At 40.4% G+C, this 19722-nt stretch overlaps 1 protein-coding gene across 1 annotated transcript in view; it reads left to right on the top strand.

The window, feature by feature from the left end:
- Positions 1 to 19722, top strand: part of STX18 (syntaxin 18) — a 70507-nt gene that overhangs the window by 49133 nt on the left and 1652 nt on the right. The window contains exons 4-10 of the mRNA XM_086464276.1: positions 486 to 563; positions 667 to 733; positions 4987 to 5102; positions 9515 to 9603; positions 17179 to 17237; positions 18015 to 18084; positions 18654 to 18734. Of these exons, the coding sequence (XP_086320402.1) occupies positions 486 to 563; positions 667 to 733; positions 4987 to 5102; positions 9515 to 9603; positions 17179 to 17237; positions 18015 to 18084; positions 18654 to 18734 (560 nt within the window). The remainder of the gene's footprint in view (positions 1 to 485; positions 564 to 666; positions 734 to 4986; positions 5103 to 9514; positions 9604 to 17178; positions 17238 to 18014; positions 18085 to 18653; positions 18735 to 19722) is intronic.

The raw sequence follows: 19722 nt of genomic DNA, 5'->3' as shown, positions 1-19722 counted from the left end.
GCATGGGAACTACATAGTATCAAAATAAGAAATATTAGTATATGTGAATTAAAAGGATGCTTGGCACAATAAATCCCAAAGATTTCCACATAGTCTATACACTGGAGAATTTAAAATGTTAGAAGTTCAATATTTTAAGCAAGTTAAATCTCTAGATCTGTTTTGTTGTGCTTAGCTTGGTGACATCTATTCTTGTTTAGACATTTAATTGACTTAATATGACTTAGTGGCATATATAACAAATCAATAACATAAAAATTGTAAGATGCTAGTTGTTTTCACCTTTTGGGTTGTTGTAATGATTTGCTGTTTTACAGAACCTATATATAAATTTAGCTATGTTTAAAATAAATACTAAATATATAACATATATAAAATGTTAATGGGCTCTTGAATATAAGTTTTATGTCACCTGAAAGTGCAAACTTTTGTGCAATTCAGTAAAAACTTAAAAGATTGTGTTATATCTTTCTTCTGTATTTCAGCACACAAGGGTGTCCAGTCTGCTCAGGTAAAGGAGCACAGAACAGCTGTCTTGGACTTCATTGAAGATTACTTAAAAAGTACTTAGTAATTATTGAATGGTTAAAAATTAATGATTGCATTTTCCAAAAAAGAAGTCATGCTTTTCTAACCTGAGGTTTTGTTTTCTGCTGTCTTGAACAGGAGTGTGTAAACTGTATTCTGAACAAAGAGCCATCCGAGTTAAGCGAGTGATAGATAAGAAGAGACTGTGAGTAGTGTCAAAAAAGAGTTTAACTGTGCCTTTCATTTATAGGCATTCAACAAACTATTACTCATGTTTAGATTCTAAGGAGATTGTTTTAGTGGAAATCTGTGGTTGGATAAGCAAATTCTGCTGTCAGGATGTGCAATCCAGGGCTCTTTTACACTTCTGGCATGTGAATTTAAGTCTGTAAGTGGCAGAGTGACAATAGTGTTGTACTTCTCATTTATGTAAATTATTAAAGCACCAAATCAGTAAAATCATGGAATCCTAGAATGGTTTGGGTTGGAAGGGACCTTAAAGACCATCTAGTTCCAACCCCCTGCCATGGGCAGGGACGCTTTCCACCAGACCAGGTTGCTCCAAGCCCCATCCAACCTGGCCTTGAACACTGCCAGGGAGGGGGCAGCCACAGCTGCTCTGGGCAACCTGTGCCAGTGTCTCACCACCCTCACAGGAAAGAACTGCTTCCTAATACCTAATCTAAATCTACTCTCTATTTATAGCTGTCACCCCTTGTCCTGTCACTACATCCCCTGATCAGGAGTCCCTCCCACCTTTCCTGTGGCCCCCTTTAAGTTCTGGAAGGCCGCTATAAGGTCTCCCCGGAACCTTCTCTTGTCCAGGCTGAACAACCCCAACTCTCTTAGCCTGTCCTCACAGGGGAGGTGCTCCAGCCCCCTCATCATCTTCATGGCCCTCCTCTGGACCTGCTTGAGCAGGTCCGTGTCTTTCTTGTGCTGGAGGCTCCAGAGCTGAACACAGCACTGCAGGTGGGGTCTCAGCAGAGCAGAGTAGAGGGGGAGAATCCCCTCCCTCGACCTGCTGGCCACACTTCTCTTGATGAAGCCCAGGATGCCATTGGCTTTCTGAGCCAAATGTGGGTTAATAAACCTATTGGACTTCTACAAATGCAACAAAATATATTTGTGTGTCCCATTAAGTAATATTCTGTGTTAAATAATTTAGAATGAAATCATGCACATGGGTAATGTGTCTCAAAGATGCTATTTAGCATACTGTCTGTTTAGGTACAAGAGATGTTCCCTTCTCTCTTCTTTCTTTTTTGCCCTTTTTTAAAATTTTTTTTTTAAGCCACTATCTTTCTGCTAGAGCAAGAGATTGTGTTGTGAATAAATGCTGCTTGAGATGACAGGCCTTCGTGGCAAGCAGAAACATGATTAAAAACCTTGAAAGTAACTTCTTAACTGAACAAAAGAGTTTCTACTTCGTTCAGGCTGCTAGCATAGAGGTGAAAATGTCTCGGAGAAGTTAAAGATGATGTGCTTGCTGGCTTTTTGTTCTGGTTTTTGTTGGGATTTCTTTTTGCTTCAGTCAAGTTTCGAAAAACATACTTTTTCAGTTTATTTTTCTGCACACTCCCAGGTGTAAGAATGACAAGGAGGATGAGCAGGTTTGCAATTTAATACGAGAAAGGCTTTCCATGTCTTTTCAATCTGCATTATTTGAATTCTAACCTTAAGTTCTGTTATGTATATTTTTATTTAAAAATAACAAATTCTAGAAGATACACATCGGTAAATAAGTTCTTGAGTGTTTTTCCAAGACTTGATGCTGCTTTATCAGTTTGGTGTTTGGCTCAGTCAGCTGTTTACATTGAAACTAAGGTACTTTCAAAAGTGCGTAAGCACGTTTTATTCAGAGTGATGCAGCATAATTGAGCACAATTAGATTCACTCAAATATATCCTCCAGAGACATAAATAGTAATTCAAGGCAAAACCAAGTAAATAAAATACCACAAACCAGTTCTGAAATTTGGTAAGAAGTAATGAGAGAAAAGTAAGGCATTGGTATTTTTCTAGCTCCCATAACCTTTCCCAAAAAACATAGAGAAACAGTGTGATAGTTTTCATGTGCGAAAATACATAACCTTATCAGTATTCTTCACACTGAAGAACTTCAGAGAAAGGTAGCATGGTTCCTGCAGTTATAGAATTGACTAACAAATACCCGCTCTGCTGTTTGTTGTACTTTTATATTAGTGTTTCTATGTGAAATCCCAGGTTCAAGGTTTCTTGGATAACTAGACAGAGAAAACAACTCAATTTGATGGATGCTAAACATGGAGCAATGAAAGTGCTATTTCAGAAGTTAGAATGCCACGTAAATAAAGAGCAATAAGGCATTAAGAAATAACCCAGAAGGTGCAGGCCTTTTATGTGATACTGGAAGATACCTCTTAGCCTCTTTTTACAGATGTAAGAACTAGAAAACAGGTGTTGACCAGGTGGAATCTGTATGCATTGTAGATGTGATGTGATGGCTAAATTGTCATTTAAATTAAAATTCAATTTAAGTAAATCACAGGGCATAAACCAATTTTTATGATGACTTGAAGAAAAATTGTCTTTTTTCACATGCCTTCAACTAGTAGATTTGTAATTTCCCCCAGGATTTCAGCAGATGCTTTATGTGATAAGAAGAATGTTTCATCACCTAAAAGAACTAGGCATTCTTTAAATAGTGTATCCCAGGCATTTTGTTCATTTTTAATTGAAAACTTCATACATTAGCATACATTTCTTTAAAAGTAAATTAATCCCAGTGCAGATCTTTCCTGCAATTTAATCAACTTAAAATATGTGCATGTCAGACAATACTGAAAGGTTTGCAGTAAAGTATACTTCATCATCTTTCCTTTTATAAACATCCTAAGCTCTTCAACAAATTGCCTGAGTGATAATTTTCTTACATAAGTTGCCTTTAATATTTTTTGATTAAAAAGTTCTGCCAATTGCATAGGACTAGGTCCCCAGAATGAAAAGCTGAGAAATAGAAACACAAGTAGTTCTTTCTGTAAAGGTACTTGGTTGTTATTGGTATTCAAAATAATATTTAATTTCAATTTTAAACTTTTTTTTCCCCATTAAAATACCTTGTGAATTATGTATACAATTATGCAAATCAAGATGATATTTTTATTATCTGGGGAACTGGTCTTTTATTAATATCAGAACTATTATTTGAACTGCATGGACATCCAGGTAAGTATTTTTTCCCTCATTATTAGACAAATTTGGGACTTGAGAGGGAGGAGATGAGAGAAGAAGAGTTCTTTTTTGTAAAATTACTGAAAGCCCAGTACTTGTGGACTTTTTAGAACTAAGAAAGGTTCCCTGTTACTGTTTTTTCTTGTTTAAAAAACATAATCATTCAGTGATGACTAATGCATTATATTCTGTGTTTTCCTTGGAGTTTTCTAATTATGGATTAGAATTTAGACACAATATAAGGATGGAAAGTAGCACAAAATGCAACACCTTCTGTTAAGTAGTAGGGGAAGATGGCAGATCATGAGATTAACTGTTGATTATATTGAGAGGGGAGGAGGTGATGAAGGTGCCACAGCAGATGATTCAGCCCCTTGCTTTTTGGCTTTTTGTTCTTTAGCTTCTCTAACAGCATAATTGTTAAGCATGTAACTGTCTACTGCGTAGCAGTTACAGAATTCATTGTTGACAACAATAAACCACAGAAGTTTACTGGAAAAAATATGTTGCCACTAATTTTAATTTTTTTTTTTTTTGGTGCCAGTGAAACATAGTTGACAAATACTTAATATATTATCACTGAATTGGCTTCTCATTTTTTGCATTGCCTTTGTATTAAATTACATAGCAGGGACTTAGAAGTAGTATATATCTGTCCACTGCATATATTTGTTCTTTTCCTTGCTTGTAAATGGTCTGTTGTGTCTTTGGCAGACAAGGTGAGGATCACTTTCATCCTGGGTAAACTATTCTTTAAAGACAGTTAAATAAAATAACTTGTTTCAGGACAAAGCTCTTTCTGTTGTATTTTCTTACTTTTCCTTTATGATAATTGACAATATAAAGTAAAATTGTAATTATTACTTGAAAAAAATAGTGGTGTTGGCTATTGCTACTGAAAAGAATTTTCAGTATGACCAGAATGATGTTTGTTTGGGTTTTTTTAAAATATGTGTATTTTAATACACTGGGTTTTTGAAAGGAAGTTTAATAAAAAGTCTGTGGGTTTTATGCTATAGCCTTTAAAATTCTCAACTCTGAACAAGTGATACGTTTTGTTCAGGAATACTATTAATGCTTTCTTTGCTTTTGTAGTAACATTTCAGTGAAAGGTGTTCTTGACTGGAAAATCTTTAATGTGAAGTTTGCAAGAGTTAGTGTCGAATTTAATAATCTGTGGTTGTCCTCATTTTAGAGAAATTCAGCTGTGTAGTATCAGTTAAATTATAGGCTCTGGTGCTTCTAGGTCCAGACTTGAACCTGAGCAGAGCGACGTGTCCAAATCGCCTCTTTCCACTGAAAAATCTTCACAGAATCCTTTAGATGATTCTGAAGAAAAAGTTTCTGCTGAGGAGAGCAAAGGTAAGAATAAAATGTAGTTATATTTCACTTGTTGTGGCAGGGCCTGTCTGTTCAATAGTACTTTCTTCACATTACAAGGGCCTGTTCCTGTGACTTGCACCTTTTCTATTTTTATCTTCCCTGAGCTGATCAGGCTCTTGTGAAGCACATTCTGAGACTGAGGAAGCAAAATCTTAAACTTTTTGACATGCTTTTTCCAACTGTCTAAAAAAGTCTTATGCCTTACTGGATTCCTCATCGTCTCAATTACCACTGTGTGAACTCTTTCCATTTTATTATTTTTTCATCAATATCCATCTGCTTACATATCTTCTGAGATCTGTCTGATGTTTCCACATTCCTTTCACTGAGGGCAAGGAATTAGAAAGAAGCTCAATGACTTTCTGGGAACACTTTCTAGTTTTTAAGCACAGAGACCTCGAGTGGGACACTTCCACAGTAGGAACTTGAAGGTAGAATATGCTCATAGAGGGGAGGTTACTGGCTGGCCAGACGTTCTTCTCCACAGCATAGAGTTTCCCTGCTGGAAGGATTGCATGTCATCTTTTCAGTGGGCAGGAGATAACCAGAAGTCCAAAGCAGTATCTCTGACCCCAGGGCCATTTCAGCTGATCTACTCTTGACAGGACTTGTGAACATTGCTTCTGATTCCTTGGTGGCCTGTTTCTAAGGCCGGGGTGCAAGTCCCTTCAGGGAGCCATTTTGGTCTGTCCAGGGGTGTGTGCGCTGTCAGAACTTTGTTACAGAGTGCCTTTTGGAGTACTACCGCTATGCAGATAATTTCAGGTTTCATAACTTAAAAGAAGTCTTGTTTCTGTGATTCTGGACTTGCTTTCCCTGGCTTGAGTTCTCCTGCTCGTGCTGTCTAAAGGAGTCCAAGGTACCCTGTGATTTACTGCAAGAATTTTTTTTTTTTTTTTTTTTTTGAGAGAAACAGAAACTGTATGAAATGTGACATTATGTTAGGATAATGCTTCATCAAGATAGTAGTAGTGCACTGGATGGCCATATTATTCTGATAATCAGTTACTGTTTCTTTGGTGATTTTTTTCTTAAGAGTAAAGTTGCTCTGGCTGGTGATTTCAGGGCCCTACAAAGAGTGGATTTCTGTGAAGTGGGTACTCCATTTGTGGATGAAGACTTTAATACTGAATTACCTCGCAGTGTGTGAATGGTTTCGTTTTCTGATATGGCATTGCTTATCTTTCTGCAGCCCTATCAGTATGCTTCCCCCCGCCACCCCCGCCCTGACGCCGAATTCATTGTAAGAAGTAAAGGTTTTGATTGTGTGTCGTTTCTAGTGCTTACTACATTTTTGTAGTATGCCTTCAGCAATGCAGCACACAGGCACGTCGATGAGTTTCACCTTAGCACATTATCAGTGCTTCGCAGCTGTGAGCTAGTGCCAGCAGAGGAGCGGCCGTGTAGTAGCATCTTCATTGCCCTGTGCTCTTTCCTGAACGTCTCCGCGGTCTCCGAAGGTGCACTCCCACCACATAGTGTCGTTACAATTTTTAGCTCCAAAAATCTATGCCGTGCTGTGGAAAATGCTGTGCTTTGGTTGCCTTGGACACAGCAAACCACTGCGATAAACAGAAATTAATCTTTGTTGCATGTGAATTTTGATTATTCCAGTTTTCACTTTTATTAGTTTATGCTTTGATTTTTTTTTTAATAAGAAAGTCCTGTCACGTAAGTGATGCTGATGCAGTCCTTATGAGCGAGTGCTGACTAGTCTTTGAGAAAACTATGAAACTTGTATATCAAAATAAATCTGTCCGAAACAGTTTGTAAATGCACACAGCCTGCGATTCCTCACCTAAGGGTAAGTGTTGGTTGCTGCTGCTTATAGCAATCAGCCTTGTGACTCCACTGGTAGGTGGTTGCCGAAGCATGGAAATAGCATGAACGAGATGACTAGGAAACAAGAAGCTCTGTTTAAATCTTACAGCCTTTGATTTTATTTTTTTTTTCAAGTAACTTTTCAAATTTTTAAGAAACTGGAGAAATTATCGCATTTAGAAATCAACTGTTTCATCCTCAGGATGTTGGTGTTTAAAGAATGGTGGTCATTTGTGTTTATGAATCAGCCATCATCAGCGTGCCTGGGTCCCTTGTGTTAAATATCTCAGCTGTGAAGATAGTTCTTCTGAGAGCAGCTTGTGGTCCTGTCTTTAATTTGGATGTTACGATGAACAGCTGAATGTCCTTCTTGGTGTGTTGAAGCACACCTTGGGGTTTTGTCTGGGGTTTTTTTGTTCTGAGGCAAAGCACCTGTTTACATTAGGATCATGCTGGACATGCCTCGTGGTAGGAAAATAGTCTCTCTGGAGATTGCCTTTACATGTCGACAGTATTTATTTGCATATTACAAATTTGACATTTAGTTTATGGAAATAAATGTAAATAATGAGTAGCTTTTGAACTGGTCCACAAGCTCGGCAGCTGTCTCCTTTCAGCATGGAAAAGACTTCTGAGGATTTGATCATTACTTTGTACCTCCACCATGCGTTAACTAGTTCTCTTTCTGCAAAAGAAATGTAGTTTGGCTTTTGCTGTAAGAATTGCAGGAAAGCATTAATGTCAGCTCCGTTAAAGCTGCAGAACAACTTTCCTGGTAGCCAGAAACGTACCGCAGTGACAGGAGGAACCCTGGGGAGATACGTGTTTCTCGCTTACCTCTTACCATAAGCACATTTGCTTATTAGCAATCACATTGGATACAGGTGCTGTTTTTTTAACAGTGCTGACAGTGCCTGAAATAATTGGTTCCTCTGGGATGAAATAGGAATATGTCTTTTTTTTGTGGCTCCATAAACTAATTATCTTATTTTCTTTGAATCCAGTAAATAAATCATTACAGTTTTGATATAATATAAATACATTGATTATCTAAACAACTAAGTTTTGTGTTTCTGTGAAATAGACTTAAAATACTGATGATACCCCATGGAAAAAAAGAGTTGAATCCTTTCTAAACAATCTTTAAGGATACTCGTGTTTTTATTTCTTCTAAGAAAGAACAGATCTATTTTTGGTTTGGTTTGGTTTTTTAATTTTACAATATTCCTTATCCACATCCCTTGTTTGTAATGTTCTCGTTGTTTTTACATCCTGGTTTGGTTGTTGGGAAGCAAAATACACATTTATAAAGGAGACATACACAACAATAGTCTTGTGTAATATTTATTTTTCAAGAGTTTTCACAAAACATTACAGTGAAGCATAAAAGGGAAAATTTCTCCTTATAATCCTTTTCATATATTTGTTTATAAATAGGACTACTCCTTTGAGAGGCTTCCCAAGACAAGTCAGTATCTGAATAATGATGCATCAGTGCTGCTTATGCAGTTGGAAAAAAATAGGTTTAGGTTATAACAAAACAAATGAAAATACTTATAAACGCCTGAAAAAAAATTGACTGGGATAAATAGGAAGTCTGAAATCTATGCAAAAATAAAAACTAAATCTTTCTGTAGTTTAATTTGCAGCCTGCATCTGTAAGCCAAAGCAGGTTCAGCTTTGATCCATTGTGGGGTGGTGCAAATCTCTCTTTGGGGTTTTGTAAAAATGTCACAGCCAGTGGGGAGAAGAGAGGCCTTCTCCAGAGCGCAGCCTTATCGTTAGGATTTTAAACACTGATGCCAGAACAGCTTCAGAAACAGTAGGTTCCTGTAGCAGTTTCTTTTCTTTCCCATTCTATCTTCTTCGTCTATAATCAGAAGTGTATAATTAAGCCTAAAAATAAATCTTCCAGAAGGGAGCATCCCAGAAATAGCCATTCAAGATCTTTTATGCCCAACTCCTGCTAAGATTTATGCAGATATATTTGCTTTAATCAAAGGGAAGTATCTCAAAGGGAAGTATCTGATTCCTGTTATATGCAGGAAGACCCCTTGCACAGCAAGCTGTAGGATTTGCACTGTATGTGCAGCTTGAACAGCATGAGGGAATGGAGTTTGTCCTGTGAACTTTGCTCAAAATGTCTTTGAGATTATGGTTTTACTTTTTGGAATGAGGAGCTGGTAGTTCTCTCAAGTGTCATTGGAAGGTAATAGCATACAGACTGTCGCTTTGAAAATTGTGTGTTTTCTTCTTTTAAAAGACAAACGCTACAGTCTGTTGTGCCCCAACAAGTCTTAGTGCATTGCAAGTTGTTTTACATCCTTCGCTGTCAATATTTTAGTGCAGCTCCTCGTAGTTCACAAAATTAAACATGGGCGTAGACTTTTGTCCCAGTTTAGAAGTTAAAGGTTATTGGTATAATTTTTGCTGTAAATATAGGATGAATCTCAGTTATTGGCAACTGACATATAACAATTTCATCAGCATTCTGAAATGGATGAAAAATTATTTTCACTTTACTATTCAGTGTCCTGCACTGTCTCAAGTGTTCAGTGTTTCTTTTACAGACAGGAATCTGCCTGATGCCCAGAGTAATCCTGGATTGTGGGGGGACAGCAAAGGTGAAGATGAGCTGTCCCCTGAAGAAATACAAATGGTAAGTATATCTTGTGTCGTCTTGTCCATTTTATCATGTTTTCTGCTGTATTCATACGTGTTAAGAAAGTACAGATTCACTCAAATTAACGTTCAACTTTCATTTTATATAGAATAATGCCATAACAAAGTACATCTTTTGCACATGGCTTCCTGGTTCTTCTGGTAGCAGCCAATATTTAAAATTGGTACAAAATACTTACATGGAGCCTTGAAATTAGTAACAACTGTTTTTCAACAATTGAAATTAAAATTGTTTTTAAAATTACAATTATGTATTGCTTTTTTAGTCAGGAAACAGAAGTCAAGGCAACATCAAAAAGCATTATGAAATTTCTGAAAGAATAAAGCGTTGGCTTTACTTGGACATTTTTATTTGGACTATTTCTAGAACACATCTTAAATAGAGTATTTAAGTATAACTATGAAGTTATACTTCATTTTATTCTTTTTTAATTTTTTTGGATTATCAAAATCAGACTGGTTTACTAGAAGGAATAGCTACAAGCTTTCTGTCACAACAGAGTCTCATGAATTTTACCTTTTCTGCATTTCCATTACCAGCACGTTTATGTATTATTTGATCCAATTCTGCTTACAGCTGAACAGATATAATACAAAACTTCGGACATAGGCATGATTTCTGGCAACCTATCTGTTAGACTTTTTGATATTCCTAAAATGTATCGCTTTGAACATGGTTCAAAATTCTGTAGAACATCTCTCTACATTAGCACACATTCCCTTATTTTATATAAAGAAAAAAACCTGATTATAACTAGCCAGTAGATGCGCAGTTTTCAAAATGGTGAGCTTTACTAAGGGGGAGGGCTGCTGCAGTATGACATATGTGAAGCTTCCTTGGCAGTGATTAGAGATGTTCCCAAACACGACACGCATCACTTTTCCCGTCAGAGATGAGTAAGTCGTACGTAATTATGGTATGGTTTGTCACAGAGAAAAGGCTCTTCGGAGGCTGCTCTTGATGCTCTCATATGGTTCTTGAGCACCAGTCTGAAATCTAAAGGCTTATTCCTGCTTTCTGTTTTCTTTTTAAAAAGACTTCTTCACATCTTTTCCTTCTTCTGTGTTTAGGCACAATATTATTAGCCCTCTTGCTGTAAGCTTCCAGGGGATCAGGAGGAAACAAGCCTCAGAGGTGACGGCTCTGACAGGGCTTACTAATAACTGACCACTTTTTGTAGGCCTCACACTGTAATTAAGTTTTAAACATGTTACATCCTTTGCCATGGTACTTTGTGAATAAATAAATTTCACTTTCATGAAATCCTTTTACACTTAGAGTAAGTCCCCAGATACTGCACAACTTCGATGAGTTGCCGCGGTCTGAGAGTTTTGTTCTATTTCTGCAAGACTGAAGAAAGAGAAACATCTTAAAATGCTGATTTTTGCTCACCTAGGATTTGAGTTTTTCCCTGGAATAAGTTCTCTTTATTCACTTGTGAGGGGGAGTGATTCCAGACCTAAGTGAGAGATCTATGTTCGTAGTTCAATGCTTTGAAGAATTTCTAGACTCCTAAATCCCCAATCCCAAACTGCTGCTCATGAGGCATTTGGAGAGCTCTTCCTAGGGCAGAACCGACAGACATTTTTTAAAAATCCATTATTATTCTTTACCCATTCAGAGCTCTCCTGTGCTATGCTTTTTTTATTATTATTATTATTGTATATTTTTTAAATTTTTGCTACTTGTTTTATGCTGATTTACTTCTGTTGTGCTTTCAGGAGCTGCACTTCCTGACCTTATTCTTAGCTTACACAGTTCTGCCTATAGTTTGCAAGAAAATTTATAGTATATAACAGCGTCTTGATGTCAATGCCATGATTAAGCCTACAAAAATGACTTGTGCTGGAAACTTTAGATCTCAAGTCTGCTCAGTAGGAAGACAGAGACAAATTTACTAGCCTGCTTACAGAAGTAGATCAAAATGCTAACAAAGTAAAAATAACATACTTTGAAGTCCTACATATATTAGTACACTGAAATATTATTACTGCTCTTGTGCCATAGTTTATTCTTAAATTTCCATGTGTGAATTTACATTTTAAATTTATTTTTATGCACTCTCGGTACTTGTGTTTCAGTACTAACACTAGGAAACCAGAATTGAAAAAAGGGAAGTTACCACAGAACAGCCTCCTTGCTGCTTATGATTCATTCTGAGTTTTGCAGAAAGCTGGTTCTGAGCTGGATGTCTGAATCTCCTGTTGAATCTTGCTGTGGTTCTGATCTCACCCAGAGCTGTTCTCTCCTGTTGTACCTCGCTGCAGGCTGACAGTATGACCACCCGTAGTCAGGGCTGTCTGTAGCTCTGCTGCTTCCCACGCTGACTACGATTAAAATTAACAAGCATCAGTTACCTCCACGTTCTGCCTTGGAAGGAGTCTCCATTTATTAGGATTTCAAAGAAAAGTGAGTCAGTATTCGTGGCAGTTGTCAAGTAGAAATCGAGCTGATTTCTTCTGGTTATAGCTAATGCCCCCCAGTGAGGGTCAGGTAGTTTTTTCACCGTTGGATTGGATTGCGTAGTGTTGGAGTTGTCAGACTGTAAACTGAGAGTTGTATGTTTGTGTAACACGTGTATGTGCACAGCAGGGTTTCAGGTGCAAATGTTGCCCCTAATCTGTTGATGCTCAGAGCATTGCTCTGTTCTGTGGACCTGACGTGATGGTTCGGGGTTTTTTGTTTCAGTTTGAGCGCTGTAACTAGCTAATTCACACAAGCTAGGGGTGCATGCGGTGACTGTTCCCCAGTGAAGCTGCTCTTTCAGTGCATTTTTGAGGAAACGTATAGCTAAGAGTTGGCCCTTATGAGTTGGATACTGTATAATTTCACTCCTAACAGACTTCAAAGTCACTGGATGTAGGTGTAACTAGGAAATAATTTGAATATTTGAATGTGCATTGCGTTTTTCGTTGCTCACGTAAATCCTTCATACTAACTTGGCAATATTTAATGACTTCATTGTGCTTTTAATGCAGGAATCAAAGGGTCTTTACAACCACTTAACAAACTCTCACAGCTTTGGTTAATTGATTCACTCAAAGGACAGTTAATTTTCTCCTCTGCATTATGTTTGCTGTTAAGAGAAGTTAATTTCTGCTTTTTGAACATTTGATTTGTGAAGCGTGGACCAACTGCATTTAAGTTACCCAGAAAATCCAGCAGCTGTGAGAAGAGGGTAGGTTACAGTGTAGAAACCACTGTGTTGGTTTTAAGTTGGAACATATTGTGTCAAATCATACTTAACAATTCTCAGTCATGGTTCTGTGATCCTTCCTGTGGGTAAAATAATGAACTGAAGCCCTATCGTATTGCTACAGCAATTTCTATCAGTATTTTACCCACAGGAGAGCATTTTACATTGTTCAAAACGGTTGCAGACTATTGTACGATTTGCACAATAAATTTCAGTTTATAACCCTGAGTACAGGTATATTAATGGCTTTTGTAGTTATTGTGAGCAGATGTCTTGTGGTTGCATTGAGTGGGAAAAAATCTGGCTTTGCTGTGTGAGTTGTGAAAATACCTATTTTCCCTGTCTTTTTGTTTGTATATATGACTTATCTCATATAATGACTTATCTCATGGGATAACAAAAAAGAACTGTGATTATTTCTTCTATGTATTAGATTTTTAGACATCTTGCACGGTTTGTCACTTTATGCCTTCCTTTGGTAACAGAATATTTCACTGTCATAAAAGAGGCCAGTTTAATAAGCCATAAATCATTGAGCTACGCTGATCATTAGAGTTTGGTTTATGTTCTCATCATGTAAATCCCTTTGTGACACCCTGGTATATGATGTGTTCTGCGCTCTATCCTTTTGTCCAATTGACTGTTCCAGCATATCTTACCACTGTCTGCGCCGAGCGGTCCGTCAGCCATGATTTCAAATTGCAAAGATCATTTAGCAGTTTGAAAGGCAATCCGTGCCAGTGGAGGCGTTTAAATATCAAAGGGACTTTTTCAAGAATACTTTCTCAAGTGGATTTGTGGTATTTGTAAGGGATTAAAATCATTCACTGTTTCTTTATTGAAAATTGGCCTTCTAAATTAGTTATCATCTCAGTCTTACCAAGGCAGCAAAATAGGGAGTTTCTGATGTTGAATATTTGTGCAGAAATACTTATCCTTACAGAAGTCAAGAAAACAATTACAGCTTGCTGGCCCCATTTAGCCACTTAAGGACTCGGTGCTAAATCTCGTGGCTCTATTTCATTGCTCTGCTCCTCGGCTTTGTTCTGAGGTGACTTCACTAAAACCAGAGACAAACAGTGGTGAGAACGTAAAGCAGTGCCGTGGTGAAACACCTTTAACCATCCACTGCTGTGAAGTAAGTGTCACTGTATTGGTCAATTTTATTTTAACAAATGCTTTGCCTTGTAGAAGGAGACACTACAGACAGTGATGACCTTCGAATGTATTGCAACACCGACAGGTTTTATTAACAAAACCATGGATCTTTAGGGTGGAAATCAGTGGGGCTTCGGGGAGCTGTGCAGTGTGTTCCTCTCAGTTCCCCCTTGACCGACGGAGCTGGGCTCCTTCCCCGAGGCCTCTGCCCCACAGTGAAGGTGGCAGTGCCCAACATCCCTCCTCCTCATCTGTGAGCTTGGACTCCTTCGAGTCCTTTAACCAAGGAGAGAAAGCTGTTCTTGCCGAATAAGGAACCTCTAATGCAGAAACAAATTTGTATTTTAAAAGAAATATAAAAGCATTTTTTATTATTCTTCGTGACATAAATTGCCTATGTCAGAAGACTAACCTTATATTTCTATGAGATTTACTGTTACCCTTCTTTAAACATACCTGTCATTTCACACTCACTTCTGCCAAATTAAACCTACAAACTTCTGATTTTTAACACAATACCATTTGCCCCCATGTCATGCAGGTTGACATTTAATTTGCTGGTGGCAGAGTCAAGTACTGTTTCTCTGAGGTCCTGATGGGCCTGAAGCAAGATGAAACATGTTACAGCACAGTATGGGGGACAGTGGCAATGGTGTGGGGCATCAGAAGGAGAGAACGCGGGTGAAAGCTGGCTTGCCTTTTCTTGTTTTCTCGCCTTTCTGCATTGACTTGAGGCAGTGCAGAGGCCTTGCTTAGCTCCGGCTATCCACTCTCCCTTAATCCAGCCCTAGCATCTGGTCCCAGGGTGGGATTCAGTTTACTAACCTGCTGGAAAACTCAGGAGGAACAAGTGGTCAGTGAGCTAAAATGTCATACCCTGAAATCAGATGAGCAGCAGTCCTTGGTTAGGACCATGTATGTGGGGCGAGAGGAGCAGGACAATTCCTCAGCAGCTGCACTAGATCTTTTTCACTTCACCCCAAGTGGTATACACACGTTATTTCTTCTCTGTGTCAGTATTATGGAAGTACTTGGCATGGCAGAAGTTTCCACTGGAACATTCTGGATCATTTCAAGGGATGCACACATCAGCGTCTGAAGCAATGCGCGCGAGGAGTTGCACAAGCTGTGTGGGGAAGAACTCGAACGACCTGGGTTGGAGACGCTGGTGGCATGACTGGGGCAGGGTGGGGGTCACAGTGCTGAGCCAAAGATCGTCACCAAATGCAGCAGAATAACGACGTTAAATTTACGTACTGCTCCAGACTGGTCTGTGAAAGAAGCTATGGGTCAGATGAACTGTATGTCGTATTACAGCCACTAATTTTCATGTCGCATCTTAACGATGAACTGCATTGCTGGTTAAACTACTTTGAAATACCAAGTGCTTCATTTTCAGCTATTTCAGTAGCGCTGCTCGGAAAGCAAAACACCCATTTGCCTTTCACTGATGTAACACAACCCTGGCTGTTAAAATTCTCTGTGATTCAGACCTTTCCCCCCTCCTTCCTTCTTTTGCCTTTTGCACAAGGTGATACATGTTTTCAAATACTTGCCTTCTGCTCTGGGCAGCACCTCCTGTTCTCGCCGTGTGCTCAGACAGCGAGCAATTCCTACTGCACCGACTGAAAACCGAGTCTGACCTGTGAGCAGTGCCGCTCTGTTGGCGTTTTCGTCTTTGACAGCGTGGTGCCCTGCCTTCAAGGCGGCTGAGACGACTGCTGCACTTTTACTAATGACATCGTAATGCGACTGAGTTACGCCAAAATTCCAGTGTGTTACGTAGGCTAGTTCAAAACACGATTAACTGAGCTAGAACAGGCCTTGCTGCCTTGTGCAGCTCCGGCGTCAAATTCTGTGCATTCTGGATCCCGTTTCCTGGCATTCGTGCCGCTGCCTGTGCCACTCGGCTCTGTCAGAGGCACGCAGCACGTGATGTTTGCAGTAGAAACCTGTGTCCGGCGCGGCTGTTCCTGTATAACTGTGTAGACCGGGCGTTCCCCAGCTGTGGGAGAAGAGTGCCAAGACCCACTCAGTTGTGTCCCTACCACAAAGGTCCAGCTGTTACCACGGCTTTGGCCATGTAGAATTGGCAGAACACCTTGAATACACTTCCCCTCCTTCCCCCCCCAAAATGGGACTCATGACCCTTCTGATACGAGGTGCTCTGCTGGCCCAAATGGCAGGAGCCTTTCGGCTGGGGCAGGCCCCAGAGCGTGCTGCCCGAGCGAGTGGCTGTGGGGCAGGGAGCAGCACGCTGCAGGCCCCCCTCGGGCTTTTAGCCCGCGGTAGCCAGCTGCCAGCCTGCAGCATCCAACTCATTCAGGCTCTGTGAAGATCCCAGCTCAGTATGTCCTACGGGGCTCTTTTGAAAACACAATCCTTACGGTGCAGCTTCCAACAAGCTCCACTACGACGTGGAATAGATGGCTCTCTCGGCTGTACTTCGGCTGTGCGGATTTTGTTTCAGCAAATCATGTCATCATACTTGCTGCATGATCACTTGTTCTGTAATGAATCCCAAATGATCTGACAGTCAAGTACCTGTGAAAAGTCAAAGCTTATTTTCCTGTATAAAAAGTCTTCTATTTATGCTTGCATGTGAAAAATGTAGTGCTAAAGTGTATTTAAATGTTTCATTGATTACTCATGAGTTTTAAATGGAAGTGGTCTACTGGAATAACAAACGCCAATGCATTTGTGAAGTATGAGGTAAGAGATGTCAAACTACTTCATAGTGTAGCTAAAAGCTAAAAGCCTTTAACTTCATGCCACGAGCAGTACATGACCAATGTGAAGGACAGCGCAGAGATGTCATGCAGAGAATCACATCCTTTCACAAGCGTGCAAGCTTTCCCCAATCAAATTTCTAACATAATTAAAAAGGGACAGATCTCATCTACGCTATTTTTCCTTACTGCAAAGTAAGTTGAGCAAAAGCTTCCAGTTCTTTTGGGGTTTGTTTCATTAACAGGACGAGAATGACAAGTGTTACAGTGACTGTTACAAACAAGCTGGTTCATATTGTTTGTTTAGACCAATATTAGTAAGTCTTGATTTAGCTGAGACAAACTGTAAATAGATTGCAGGGAAGGGGGGGGGGGGGGGGGTGGTTCATCAGGGGTGGGGGGGTTGAAGAAAGATCCCTGAGTCCAAGCATGTGAACTCATGTGTGTTATTTCCTTCTTCCCTTCCAGTTTGAACAGGAGAACCAGAGACTGGTTGGTGAAATGAATAATCTCTTCGATGAAGTCAGGTACAGTGGTCTGTTACCACATGGGTTGCTGTGCGTACTGGTCCCACAACCCGGACAACACCCTCCCAGGGTGCAGGTGCCGCAGGACACCCGGCTGCAGGAGCTGTGGGAGCAGGAGGGAGGACATAGGAGCACCCACGAAACAAACTCTACGAGTTTACACATTGCGCAGCCCCACAGTGTATGGAAGGGTTCTGAGCGACACTCAAACTATCCAAAACAGTACTAGTTAGATTTGTTGTGCCCCACCTGCCTACGTTGTAGAAGGCCAAGTTCTCCATTCCCAGCCCGCTGTCCACTGAGCGCGCAGACGGCAGCGGGGGGGGGCAGCGCCAGACCCCCGCGCAGAGACTTGCCGTTATGGCAGAGCGGCGCTGCCGCTGGCTGTGCAGAAAACCCCAATGGCCAACTCGAGCTGAGCTTCGGGGTTACTCGTACTCGGCAAGGTGGACGCCACGCCTCATGGGGGCATATAAAGAGGGTATGTGAAAACTAACTACTTAGGTAGGGCCCGCCGTGGATTTTGCTGCATTAGATGAGGTGAAGCTCTGGCAGCGACGGCCGCGCTCCGCGGGTGGAGCCTTTCCCGGAGCTTCACTGTGGGCATTGTGCAGCCACGAGCTGTCAGAGCGCCGATCCCAGGCTGCTGCCGCCTGACAGGCGGGCAGCTGAGCGGCCGTGCCGTTCCAACAGCCTGCTGGGCTGGGGAATCTGAACCTGCAGGAGCAAGAGCTGTTTGCACTGCTTTCTAATGGAGTGTTTCTGTTCTTTGCCAAGACAAATCGAAGGAAAAGTGGTGGAAATCTCCAGATTACAAGAGATATTCACGGAAAAAGTCCTGCAGCAGGTTAGTACAATTTAATACTACAGCAGCAAATACAGCTTGAAGATTTTCCTGGGGGTGTGTTGGCCTCGGTTGCATGCAAGATGTAAACCTAAGATTAATGAAGCTTTGATGCAAATGTGAAGGAAAAGGTTTTTGTTTGTTTTTCAAATGCAAAATCAAGCCATTTAGTTGTTACTGCTCAGTGCGTACTGGGAATGGAAACTGGAACATGTGTTAGAACAATCCCTCTGCCTCAGAACTGGCATTCTGTTAACTGCGCTAGCAGCTCCTCTGGAAATGGGGGCACCTCTTCCAAAAGGGATAGCAAAAATTAGACCGGTTAGATTGGATTCCAGATAAATGGGAGACTTCTGACCGATCCTGGTGGTCTCCATTCAAGCTCATAAAATCACATGTAAAGAAATCACAACTTAGTTGCCTCTATACCTTTGCATCATTGAAACAAAGATGTTAACAGTACCAGATCTTATTTTATTTTTCAGTTCTGCTTATTCCCCAAGTCCTTGGAAGGGGTTTTCTCTTAGCATTCATCACTGTTTCTCCATTTATTTATTTTTTTTTTTTAACAGGAAACAGATATTGACAACATCCACCAATTAGTTGTGGGTGCAACAGAGAATATCAAAGAAGGCAACGAAGACATAAGAGAGGTAACGTCTCCACGTTGTGTTTTAAACTCCTTTCTCTTAACTTTTCAGTTTTGCCCAAGCGTCGCTCGAAGCAGCACGCACGAGCTGCCCCACGGCACAGGCGCAGCGTGTGTCAGGGTGTCAGGACGTGATTTTGGAGAAATGGCACAAGGTGGCCGAGGCTCTCGGTGGCTGGTGCTGCCCGGCTCGCTGACCGCCCTCCGAGTAGCTGTTCGGGCCTGCAGAACCCCACTAACCTCCCCCCTGTGGCGTAAACATGCAGGCCACCCGGCGTGCAGGTTCAGCACCCATGAAGTATGTTTAAAAAAAAAAAAAAGGGCGGGGGGTGGGGAGAAATTGCAGACCAGGAATAGAAGACAGCGCTGAAATTGTTGAGGCTGGAGTTAAACGCTGAGCGTTAGCAGAAGAGGCTCTTTACCGTGCTGAGCGCAGCTCCTAGTAAACAAATCTATCCCATTGTCCTGCTAATTAGACTGAAATGATGTTTTCTTTTGGGAACCGAGATTTCAGTAAACACAAGGTTCCTAAATTAGGAACTGAGTAAATGGCTCAGTTGTTGTTTTTTTTTTTTCCTGAAAGCGCACAGAATATGTAACTCAACGATGAGTTATCAACTGCTCAGCTCTCCTGGAAAGGGCAGCAAACACGGCATGAACAGAGTTATTTTTGCTTCCTTTTCCACATTTGTAGGTAGAACACAGAGTTTTCTAAACCACACTGAGAACCAGTAAAGAAAGGTGACATACACAAAACTTCATCACTCACATTAATTAAAAAAAGTTATTCCACAGCTAAATCTGGAAAAGGAGAGAGAAAAACAGATCCCCTGCTATATGTCAGTATCAATTTTGGGAAGGAGAATCCAAGAAAAATACTTGCTATACTTGCTCCTTGCTTCAAGGCCGAAACACACAACTGCCAGGGCTAAAACAACCTCTCAAAGGAACTGTCGGGTTTGGGGCTTTTTTTAGTCAGATGTTTATTAGGA

Source organism: Leptosomus discolor, chromosome 4 (assembly GCF_034619465.1).
Source record: "Leptosomus discolor isolate bLepDis1 chromosome 4, bLepDis1.hap2, whole genome shotgun sequence".
In the NCBI taxonomy this organism is placed as follows: Eukaryota; Metazoa; Chordata; class Aves; order Leptosomiformes; family Leptosomidae; genus Leptosomus; species Leptosomus discolor.
This window is presented reverse-complemented; position numbering and strand designations above follow the sequence as displayed.